At 36.8% G+C, this 12,527-nt stretch overlaps 1 protein-coding gene across 25 annotated transcripts in view; it reads right to left on the minus strand.

Moving 5' to 3' along the window:
- Neb (nebulin) overlaps positions 1–12,527 on the minus strand; it is a 205,594-nt gene that overhangs the window by 15,820 nt on the left and 177,247 nt on the right. For 21 of the 25 annotated variants that reach the window (XM_077802538.1, XM_026387917.2, XM_026387926.2 and 18 more), the window contains 11 exons: positions 12,083–12,187; positions 10,570–10,680; positions 10,044–10,154; positions 9,353–9,466; positions 8,351–8,455; positions 5,148–5,252; positions 4,486–4,590; positions 3,634–3,726; positions 2,258–2,350; positions 852–944; positions 247–339 (listed from right to left, as the gene is read on the minus strand). In XM_077802538.1, the coding sequence (XP_077658664.1) occupies positions 247–339; positions 852–944; positions 2,258–2,350; positions 3,634–3,726; positions 4,486–4,590; positions 5,148–5,252; positions 8,351–8,455; positions 9,353–9,466; positions 10,044–10,154; positions 10,570–10,680; positions 12,083–12,187 (1,128 nt within the window). The remainder of the gene's footprint in view (positions 1–246; positions 340–851; positions 945–2,257; positions 2,351–3,633; positions 3,727–4,485; positions 4,591–5,147; positions 5,253–8,350; positions 8,456–9,352; positions 9,467–10,043; positions 10,155–10,569; positions 10,681–12,082; positions 12,188–12,527) is intronic. The other 4 variants (XM_077802543.1, XM_077802526.1, XM_077802547.1 and 1 more) reach the window with 2 other exon arrangements.

A 12,527-nucleotide genomic window follows, 5' to 3' on the forward strand; every position in this document is an offset into this window, starting at 1 on the left:
GGAAGGAAACACTGAGTATTATGGGTTTTTAAGGAAAGTGATAAATATCTGTGTTTTAGAGAAAACAGTTAAAATTTCACACCAGAACTAGAGTAATACTAAATTAGACTTGGGATGAAAACTGAGGTAATATTTGGTATCATTCCTTTCATAATATGAACTTAGTAATTTTATATTTGTAATGTGTTAAAATATTTTAATAAGAATTAAGGGTTCTGTGTTTTTTTTTCCCCCCCTAAGAAATACCGAGCTAAAGTTCTCTTGATTGCGTTTGACTCTCTCCATCTCTGGAGTTTTAGCTGTGGGTGTTCCTTTCCCCAAATTTTCTTTGTACAAAACCTGTGAGATACAAGAAAGTACCCAAAAGATATTCAAAACAAGCACAAAGACCGAGGAAGGGAGTTGGGTGTAGGTGAGAAGGGAGTTATTTTAGTGAGTAATATTTAGTAAGAATAATGCTTTTAAAAAAAAATAAAAAAAAGAATAATGCTTTTTACTTTTGTACGTCACAGTTTTAAAGATGAACTCTCTAAAACTAATTTTGGAATGGAAAAGTACAATGGAAAGCATCAACTTATAGGATGTGAGTATCATAATGATGTTAATGCTACTTGCAGTATTTCCAACTTAAGTACCCACACTAGTCAGGTGCTGAAAATGTTAAAGTAGAATCACAAGAGGAGTAATTCTGTATTAAGTCAGATGGTTTTGGTCAGGTAGTACACACACAGACATACACACGCAATTTGTTGTTATGATGTTACTTTTTAAAAAAGGATTATAGGTTATTCTGGTAGTTTTGTTGTTTTTTTAATGGGAAATAGTTTCTTATTTGGTAAATTGGTAAATACCGAGCTAAAGTTCTCTTGATTGCGTTTGACTCTCTCAATCTCTGGAGTGACAGTGGTTGGAATGCCTGTTCCCAAGTTTTCTTTGTACATAACCTGTAGAAAATAATTAGAATACCCCAAAAGGTAAAATAACCATAAATTCTTTAGACTACAGCAATATGTGGGCTATTTGGTGAGAATACAATCTAGTTTTCAACTGATACTCAAGGACTAAGGAAAACAAATTCCATAAATATTTATGTTCTCTTTTTAAAGTAGTAATTGTACTGCCTTAACAATTGGGTACTGAATTGCATTTTCTATAGCCAACACTCAGTGCATTCCTAAAATGTATTAAATAGTGATAATAAATTATACAATGATAAAAATCTAAACATTTTACTGTATCCAATATTAATGTCTGGAATAAAGTAGGTCTATATTGGATTTGTACTCAATAAATAGGTTGCTTGTTTTATAATTTACTAATCATATGATATTCTATTCCTTCAGGATCACTGAAAATTTTCTCAATGAAAATTATTACTCATATTTTCTGATGGAAATTCTTAGGTGGCTTCTAATCTGCAGGTATCCTTGATAAGAAGAGACTTAATTTATTTTTCAAGAAGAGCATTTTTTTCTGAAATTTTTATTGATGATTGCTGGATCAAGTAGACACAGGGGCTTACTAAGTTGCTCAGGCTGGCCTTGAACTTATGACCCTTCTGCCTCTTGAGTGGGTATCACAGGCTTGCGTGACCATATTCTAAACTAGTATTTTTTGAGTGGGAAGAAATCCATATTTTTTAGGGGTAGTATCAAAGGACTATAAATTTTAATAAAGAGAGTAAGGAGACTCTTGACTTTTTTCTTCTTAATGTTAAGAATTTTCAACCTAAAGCCTGAATTCTTTTGAAATAGATGGATTTTATGGTATACTAGTGCATGGACTGGGGAGCAGCATGAAAAAACCTACAGGTGTGTGTCATGGATTAATTGGTAGACTCAGTGACAAGTTAGCAGTGACATCTTTGTTTTTCCAGGAAACTTTTCAAAATCTTAGAAAATCTACATCTTGGTAACAAAGTTATGTCTTTAACCCTTTACTTAGGAAGGTGGGACATATCATGGACAATAAAACTAGAGAAATTGCAATCCAAAGCAGGACAGGAGCCATGATCTAGTTTTAAAATGAAGTTTGTACCAAAAGGAATCCACGCTATAAACAGGGGATGAGAGCTAAACTGCAAGGTTTCTTATCTTCTTTTGCAATCTGTAGGCCCCTTTCAGGACCTAGGAAGGATGCATAATATCACCAAGACATGGGAGGCCCTGGGTAAAAGGAAGAAGGGAGGAGTAGAACTAGGGTAACAGTGTAAAGATGGTTGGTCACACAAATGCATGCTGAGAGTATAGGTCATTACCGAGCTAATGTGCTTCTGGGTCTCTTTGACACGTTTCACTTCAGGTAGGTCAGGAATGGGAGTTCCTTGTCCAATTGCTTCTTTATACTTCACCTATAGAAAAACAGGAAAATAAGGGTATTATTATATACTGGACAGTCTATGTCTAATTAGTAGTCCAATGTTTTGTTTGTATGTGCTGGGAATTGAACTCAGGGGCTTGGGCATGCTAAGTATATACTCTTATCACTGAGCTGCAACTCCACTATAGTTTTTCAAATAACCATTTAAATAATACAAGCTCTGTACTTAGTTTGGATAGAGCCACATTCTAGTACTGGGTCAGAGGAGAACAATTCTGAAGAGGGGACACTTGCATTTTGATCTCTCTGTTGTGTCTTTGGGGGTAGAGGTCCCTACTTAGATGTAACCCTTTAACTTCCTTGTATTCAGTAGTCTCCCATATCCATGGGGGTTGTTTTAAATCCCCAGTGGATACCTAAAATCGTGGCTAGAAATGAACCCTATATGTATTATGTTTTATATATACATATGCAAATTGAGTGCCTTTTTCATCTTAACTAAGCATTTACCATGAACTATGGGCATATCTTTTGCAATCTGATATGTCACAATATGGAACAGATTATTTCTAATGTAGATGTTGGCAACCTCAACATATAGGTGTAAGAGAACTTACACCTTTAGGAAGCACTTTATGATTCCCTTTTGGTAACATATCCAAATTGCCAGCATCACTGATGTTGCACTTTGGGGTATTTATTAAGTAAATAAGGGTTACTTGAACACAAGTGCTGGATACCAAGACAGTTGATCTGATAATGGAGACAGCTATTGAACTAGGGAATGTAGCAAATGCAGTGTAAATACTCTGGATAAAGGGATGAATTCATGTCCCAGGTAGGAAAGAGCAGAAAGCCAAGAGGTTTCATCATGCTATTCAGTATGGTTACAACTTAAATATATGAACTATTTCTGGATTGTTTCCATTTAATATTTTTGGATCAAGGTTGACTGAGGGGTAACTGAAGCTACAGAAAGTGAAAAAGAGGACTAATCCAGCGGTTTTATATGCAACAATTCATTTGACTAGGACAGTTATATTCATATACAGGTCTTTGGGAAGGCTGATTCTTTGACTCTAACATACTTTACTTTCTCACAAGCCTGTTTTCCATGTCTAACTGTTCCTTCATGAAAACCACCACAGAACTGCACTGACCACTGGCACACACCACATGGTAATGGCAGTACACAGGCACCTGTTTTAGAATGTAAACTTTTTAAGGAGACAGAGATTTCCAATGCAACTCAGAGGTCATTGTGAACAATCAGAGGGGTGGAAAATATTGAAAATGAGTCTACTGTGTCTTTACCGAACTAATGTGGTCCTGTGTTTGCTTCACTCTCATCATCTCGGGTGTCTTTCCAATCGCCGTTCCTGGTGAGACATCCTCTTTATATAAAACCTGGACATTCAGAATGAAGAGATTGTTACTCAGAAGAAAAGGAGACCCCAGCAATTCCTGGAGAAAGCCTAGAATATATGGCTTCTGTGAAAACAAAAGACACCAGAGACAGTCTTCCCGGGCAAGGGCTAGGGTGTTGCATCTGACAGCTTCTTCGTCAGTATCTGACTCAGACCACATGTACAACACCACTCACTTTACAGATCTTGAGATTTCTTTTAAGATTATCATATTATATGAATACAGGATGAGATAAAACAGAAAATACTGATTAAAGACAACAGAATTCCTCTAACATGAAATACAAAATCCATTAAAGAAGTGCTATGTCAGTTATTTTAGGAAGGATTATAAAAGAAGTCAAAATATCAAAAATAAATTCACCTTTGTGAAACAAACAACACACATTACTGCTCTGTGATTACTGAGGCAGGAGGATTGCAAGTTCAAGGCTAACCTGGGCAATTTAGTGAGATCCTACTCAAAACATTAGAAAGGCTGGGGATCTAGCTCAGTGGTAGAGCACCCCAGGTTCAATCCCCAGTATTAAAAAAAAATCTAGAACAGTTACTTTGAAGTTTATTTCAATGGTCTCTGAAATGATGATTTTTGGAGCAAAGTATAGGGAATTTTAACAACCACTAGTATTAACTTAATGGTTAGATGTTAATTGTATCAAGGTGAGACTAGTATGTTTTTTAGAAGAGGAGAATGGAATTATTAGGTTAGCATTAAATGGAAAATAAATAGTAAATATACCGAGCTGAAATTCTTTTGGTTTTCTTTAACACGCAGTATTTCTGGCGTGTCTTGAACAACTGTAATTTTTCCTTTACTGTTTTTAAGGTCACACTGGTATTGGAGCTATGAAAAAAGAGTAAATATCCTGTTAAGATTTCATCATTGTTCTATATATTTTTAATTTTCCTAAATTATAGTCACAAGGAAGTTAAAGTTCTATATTTTAAAAAGTCCATGCTACAATAATAATAATCTGAGATCTAAAGAAAAATTCTTTAATAAAAATTTTATGAAGAAACTCATTTGGGGTAGGGGTATTGGGGATTACAGTCCCAGAAACTGATTTTTAAAAACTGAAATTGTTAAAATTAAGGCTTCTTTATCAAAGTATCCCTTCCCTAGATTTAACTTTGAGGAAGACATGTCACCAATAATGGAAGATGGTGATAGTTCATATTCAGTAACAAGAAGCCACCCACCAAGTATTTACTTTCAGACTCTGATTTGGGGTTGAAGTATAAGGGGAGCCAGGGAAGAATCAAACACACATTTCTGAGGGCAAGAACAGAGTAGTGGAGGGCTACTCAACAGCCATGTTTCAGTGGCAGGATGCCCAAGTGCTTAGCCTGCATGATCCCAGATATCAGTAGGTTATGCTTTAGAGTCAATAAAAAACTTACAAGGCTGAAGTTCTTTTGGTTCTCCCGTACTCTTTGCATCTCTGGAGTGTCCAAAACAGTCTCATAATATGACATGGATTTCTCTGCATCTTCTTTGTACTTTTTCTAGGAATAGATTCCAAGAAACGAGTGAACACCATAGGAATATGGGCCAAATGGAACCTGAAATAGCTGTTCTGGTTCAGCAGAGGGAAAGTCCTTTACATCTTGATTATACAAGTATGTTAGAGAGTAATAAAACAGTCTTCTTGGTCAGTAAGGGCCATATCTTTTCTTTCCAGAATGAAGACCAAGCATTTAATAGGACCCACTGTCATGACAAAGCTGGCAGAGAAAGGCCCACAAGAGGGAAGTCACTGCTAATGAGGCTCTTGGGGTGGGGAGGGGCGGGGGGTGATGGAGATGCCTCCAGTGGTGTCAGTCATCTCTGAGTTAGACCAAGTCACTTAACCAGGAGCCAGGCAGGAAGAGAAGAACAGGAAGATTAGAACTTTCACTCTCCTGAAAGCCAGCCTCAGTGGTGACTGGGAAATTTCTGCTGAACTTGAAGCAGTTACATTCTGGGCTCCTAACTGCTTGCTTGATTGAGCAAGCAGATACTTCCAGAACATGGCTCTCATGCTGCAGAAACTAGCCTGCTGTTACTGGAGGTCCTACTAAATAGGAAGACCTAGGGCTGCAACCCTGGGTAACTTAACCTACCAAGGGCTGCTCTGAGTCACCCATCACTTTTCTTTTGGCCTCCCTGGCCTGCACTAGACTTTGGCCAGAGAAGTACCTATAAGGGATAAACTTTCTGGACATACACAGCCAGTCCCAGCACCAGACTGATGTTTTTAGTTATTTTCTGTAGCAGAACTCTTACTCTGCCTTAGAGCTTTATTATCTTTTATCATTTGTCAGTATGTCCTTCCACTTTTCTCTCTAGCTTTATTGAACTCTAGTTTCTTCTATAGTTCAGGGAAGTTTGGGGTGTATAGGGATATAGACTGAGGAAAGAGACTAGCCACTTTTGTATGTGGATAAAACTGTTCTATCTAGATTGTAGTATATATGCATTATTAGTAGTATTGAAAATTTTAATCTTCTCAAAGACAAATAGTTTTAGGCAATCAGAGATTTAGGCCTATATTTTGTTTAATGTGGATTTCTAGAAGAACAGGAACAGATTATTTGTCCAAGAAGTAGTTACTTGAATGCCTCTTTTTAGTTATACAAATATAAGGGGAAAGTTCTCATTTTCCTGGGAAAAGAATATAAGCAGGCTTTATTTTTTAAAATTAGTAAAAACTGCCTCTATGGGTTTTACAAAACTAACTTAGGTAGCAATCCTTGTGATTCTGTCATCCCTGAGAGAGGTAATCAGTTTACACATGGAACCTGATGGTATTTGGAAGGGAAAGGTCTATATTCAGTCCAGTGTCAGAACTGGTGAATGAGCTCACAAGGTTGTCATTAATTCCCAAAAGGCTTAGATATTATAAAATACATACTCCCCAAATGGAAATGGAGAAGCAGTTTTGTGAAAAATACTAGCACAATTCCATCATTCAATTTTTTTTAATACTGGTCTAAATTGTTGAGGAAGTAACATGCCTGATCATATTTTAGGCCTCAGGAACCAGCCACAGAGAACCCGAGGAGAGGAAACACCAGCAAAGTAAGTTATCCAGGCCTCCCTGGAATAGGCCTGCATGCTGTGGTTCTCCTCAAAGGTCAGCAATATTGAAAACAGAATGTAGTATAGCTGCTATGTGCCTCACAGCCCAAGGAACCCTGGGCTCTGGGGCTCTCCCGGTGAACACAGCAGGGTAGTTTGGGACTCACATAATTTTGGTAAATTTGAAAAGTTGCTTTTCCCAAATAAAAGTTCTGCCCCCAAATAAAAGGTCAATTTCTCCCATTTGAATATGTATGTTTCCCGATTAAACTACTTTTCTAATGATAGTTCTTTTCTTTTTAATTTATTTTTGCCGTGCTAGGGATTGAACTTAAGATCTCACGCGTGCTAAGCAAGTGCTCTACAGAGCCACATCCCCAGGGTAATAGCTTCTTTTCATGTCTAACTTTACAATAGAGAATTATACATTAGTAATAAATTATACATTAGTAATAAATCAATAGTTCTCAATCTGATAGGCTATTAAAGAGATCCTCTGTGAAGATTTAAACAAAAACAGATTTCTAAGCACCTACCTCAGATTTACAAGCTTCAGAATTCCAGGTACAACCAAGAAATCTACATTACCAGGTTTTTTTTTTTTTTTTTTTTTTAAAGCAGCCAGGTCAGGTTATAACTACTGCTTTGGAACTCATAGCTCAGAAGACAAGCAAAAGTACTAACTTGGGGCTACTCAATTCTGATTATCATTGAAGAGTATTTACACAAATGAGTATATCCTGTTGTACGAAGTGATTTTGCTCATCTATTGGTAGGAAGATGGAAGTTACCCATGATGGGAGGACTCAGGGTTAGATCATGTAGTTAGAATTGATGATCCAATCTCACTCATTATAGATTGGTAATCTAAATGTGGGCTGTTCACATGGTGTCTTCTAGATTTGTACACAAATTTTATATCCATATTAAAAGTTACATATTAGGGCTGGGGATGTGGCTCAAGCGGTAGCGCGCTCTCGCCTGGCATGCGTGCGGCCCGGGTTCGATCCTCAGCACCACATACCAACAAAAGATGTTGTGTCCGCCGAGAACTAAAAAATAAATATTAAAAATTCTCTCTGTCTCTCTCTCCTCTCTCACTCTCGCTTAAAAAAAATAAAAGTTACATATTAAATTATTGTGAGTTGTACCTTGTAAGAGTTCTTTAGTATCTTAAAATTCTGTCTAATTTTTTTCTCCAGTGCTGGAGATCAAACCCAGGACCTCATACTCTTACTGAAGTATAGCCCCAGCTCTTCTTAAAATCTATTTTATTTATTTTCTTGTGGTGCTGGGGATCAAACCCAGACCTTTGAGCAAGCTAGGCAAACACTCTATCACTGGATTATATCCCTGTTATCATTTTTTTAAAAATCTGATACAGAATTTTCAACTCTGACTCAAATTTGTATCATATGTAAATCTCATTTGTTTTATTGGGGGAAATTGTGATTTTAAAAACCCTCCTTAGGTATAAGCAGTGGGACTTTTGTTCTCCATGACTCGAACTTGTGAGATATATTCTAATTAATGATGACCTTACCTGACTTGAAAGGTTCTTGACTTGTTGGGCATGAATTATCTCTGGAGTATCAACCACAGAAGTGAAATTGGCTTTTTCCATTTCTGCTGATTGCTTATATTTAATCTGTAAAAGAAGGACACCCAACAGTTGGGTAAATGTTTACAATGTGCACAACATTTGTTGGCTTAGTTTCCTTAAGTCAACAATATTTCTTTTCCAAGAGAGATTTATCCATTTGATGTTCAACAGACATTCCTTCCCATTGTGTTTACAGCTTTATGTTAAAGAGTGATGTTCAGAAAGATCATTTTAGCTGTTGGAAGACCATCCAGTTAGGTACAGGATTCAGTATAAGGACACAGATGATCAACAGGTAGTAAGGACCCACATAAATTAGCATTAAACAACATTGGATGTCTAAAAGATGTGTTTTAAATTTAGGCCTTGATGGTGAAAGAAAGACTGGAATTCTTGGTGCCAAATGAGGAGGAGACTAAGAAGCAAGGTCAAGAGTCAGTCCACCCCAGCACCAACAGTGGTTTGGTTATCCAGCTTCTGCTGTTTTCTCTGAATGTCTGCAGTGGCTATAAACTCTGGAAGGCAGAACAACCTAACAGGGGGTCCCTGATCATTTGAAACAGATTTCATTAGGCAGATGTTCAAGAATGCCACTGTTTGCATTTGACTGTCACTAATGAACAAGTAAGATATAAAGGAAGCCAGGTGCTGTGGTGCATGCCTGAAATCCCAGTAGCTAGGAGAGGCTGAGGCAGGAGGATCTCAAGTTCAAAGCCAGCCTCAGCAAAAGTAAGGCACTAAGAAACTCAGTGAGACCCTGTCTCTAAATAAAACACAAAATAGGTTGGGGATGTGACTCAATGGTGGAGTGCCCTGGAGTTCAATCCCAGGTTACCCCCCCTCACCCCCCCCCCCTGAAAAAAAATGTACAGAGGAAAGACAATATGTCCTTAAAATTGCAACTACCTTCTTGAAAGATTGACATGGAATAGAAATACTGACCTGACTAGCAATATCAGTAGCATTCCTGGCCCGCATAAAGTCCGGAGTTTCATTGGCCATGGCATTCAGGCCTCTTCCTTTGACTTCCAGCTCCAGGTCTCTCTTATATTCTTTCTGTAGGAGCAATAGTAAAACAGAGAAACAACAAACAAAAAGTCACCTAACTTCTGCATGTAGGTGATAAGCACACTGAGTTATATAAATCCATACAACATGCTACCACAGTTGTCACAGTGTTCTTGCTAGTTTACCTTCACTGTTGCATGTGACAGGATGGAATGGTGTCTATAGAAGCTCCTGTAGGAAACTATTCTGTGCATGTTAATATAAGTCCTTGTTTTGAATGCTTTATCATTTTCTAATTAGAGAAAGTTAAAATAAAAATCTTTAAATCTGGTTTGGTACATAACTAGGATAAAATTTAGGTGCATACTACTCCTGTATGGTATTTTAATTTAAATGAGCACAATGAATGTATCAAAGTTAAATAATATTAAATAACTGGTTATGACAACCACTATAGAAACATGTTATAATATCCACTCATTGGAAATTGACATATTTTACTTAATTGTTACTAATTATGCTAGATGTAGAACTTGAAATTTAAAAACTATCTTTGCCTGTCTTTTTGGTGTAACTGGGATAAGAAAATGCTCTGTTACACATTGGTGGTTGACTTTGGTCTCACCTCATTGAGAATCTGAGTGGCATTCTTTGCGCGTAGCATGTCGGGAGTATCTTCCATTTCAGTGAGACCCTTTCCACGAATGCTTTCTTCTAGATCTTTCCTGTACTCTTTCTAGATCACAAAAAGTAACAACACTGACAAGAAAGCCTAGATTGTTCTCTTTGGTGAAAAACAAAAAAAAAAAATTTTTTTTTGAAGGATTTACACTTCGAGTTTTTAACAGTTATGGTTAAGTAAAGATCTGAAAAAAGGCAGGGTATAAGCTTCATCAGTTAATAGTCAATATAAAATGAAAGACTAGAAATTAATAGAATGCTAAGGTAAGCACATTTTAAAATAAGTACTCCAGTAAAAAATTAGAACAATTAACAGGGGTAATAGATTAGGTAGTAGTGCCAACACATGGGAACTCAACCTGAAACCCGCAGTTAGATGGTACTGAGAAGGGCAGGAGGAACACATTGATGAGTGTCATTAGTGCAATTATTTGGATAACAAGGGAAAGAAAAGACCAAGTGGCTACTACCTCGCTTGCTATTTTGGTTGCATATTTGACATGTAATAAAGCTGGTGTAACCTCCAGGCCAGTCAGGTTTCTGCCTTTAATGGACTCTTCATAATCTTTCCTATATTCTTTCTAATATAAGTAGGAAGGAAAGACAGGTTAAAAAAAAAGAATCTTTGTTATATTTTCTGTCTCATCCCTAGGAAGAAAAAAATTACAACATTTTATTTCCACGTGTGGCCTCTTAACTGGATTGTGGTTCTGCCAATGGTCAGAGATTTTAAGCATATCTGATTGTTCTGGAAATATTGTGCCTATGGCAAATGGCTCCGGGGAAATGAGGGTGTGAGAAACTTTGATGGGTCCCTGACTCACATGAGGTTGTAACTGGGGCTGGCGCTCTGTCAGAGTAGAAGGATGGATGGACTATCAACTCTGAATTCACTGTCTCTCTTGAAACTGTCCCACATTTTTAAGGTGACAAAAGATTTTATTTCAGAATTTGAAGTAAGTGACTCAAGGAGGATAAGTAGGAAGACAGGAGAGCCTGAGGCCACTGCAAACTTGGCCTTTATCATAATCATGACCTATTTTCTGAATCACTAAATAGATGAGTAGGTAACTAGCACAGAGAACCTGTGGTTTTTGTCTACAGTTGAAACTCCACCCCTGTCCATCTCATCTCCTCTTCCACCCCTGGACAAGAGTATCTTACAGAGAGAACTGAAAATAGATGTTTAACTCTACTTTTATAATTAAAAAAAATATCAGTGGATTTTAAATTTACAGAAAAGTTGTAAGAAAATACAAGGAATTCCATAGATCCTTTATTTAGCTCCACCAATTGTTTGATAACTATTTTAAACTCCATGAGCTAGCATTCTATACACAAGAAAACTCCACAAACTGTTAATTTTTTTAAAAAATTATCTTTATAGTTGGAGGAGAGGCAAACAAATTCCAAATAGGACTTTTCCCAATGAAACAGATTTAAGATTCAAAATAAGATTCCATTCTTCTCTACTCATGGTTAACAACAACAACAACAACAACAACAACAAAACAAGTGACAAAGATTTTTAAAAATATCTGCTCTTAAAATTCCAGAATAGGAAATATGGGACCTTGACTTTTTATTTTTGGGGGGCCTTGATAGACATCTTGATCACAGATCCCCTTTAGACGTGGCACATCCTACTTAGTAGTCCAAAGCCAATGGTGTATCTGTATGGAAGGGAACTTCCCATTCATCAAAGAAAATATCAAATTAAATTCAGTATGATTTGTTTTAGTGTTAGGAACAGTTTTCTATTTTTACAAAAGTAGTCATTGAAATAAAATATATATGGTAAATATCTACTAGTTAGAGTATTAAAAAAGAAAACTATAGACTTTCTATAATGAAAAATATTTTAGTGATCATATATTAAGAAATTCCACCATCTACCACTTTGGGGTAACAGGAGGCTGGACAGAGCTTGTGTTTGTTAGCTTAACTATACCTTTGTTTATAGTGTGGTTTTGTACAACTTACCCCACTCTGCATCTGCTGAGATTCTTTGGCAGTGATGTATGTTGGTGTCTCAAAGTCCAACATGGGCTTTCCTCGCTCTTTTTCATATTTTTCTTTGTATTTTACCTAGTGATTAAGAGCCTTGTTAGATCTCAATGTTGGTCAGTTCCTAAACAGAGACCAGTTCAAAGACAGTTCTTTCTAATTGATACATTATGTTTGATTCAGTCATTTCATTGCCTCTCCAAACAAGTTTCCTATTGTATTCAGAGGCAGTATCTTTTTATTATTACCTGGGTGTAGAAGGGGTACCATTACTGTTTGAAAGGCATAGTCAAGATTTAGATTCAATTCAAGGAGACAAAAATAGCACCGAGAAGAATCAGCTGAGAGAAATGTTGATGGAGAAAATTGCCCACAAATAAGTTTGGCCAAGATTCAGTGTGTAGATGTGAACACCTTAACA

Source organism: Urocitellus parryii, chromosome 1, assembly GCF_045843805.1.
Source record: "Urocitellus parryii isolate mUroPar1 chromosome 1, mUroPar1.hap1, whole genome shotgun sequence".
Lineage (NCBI taxonomy): Eukaryota > Metazoa > Chordata > Mammalia > Rodentia > Sciuridae > Urocitellus > Urocitellus parryii.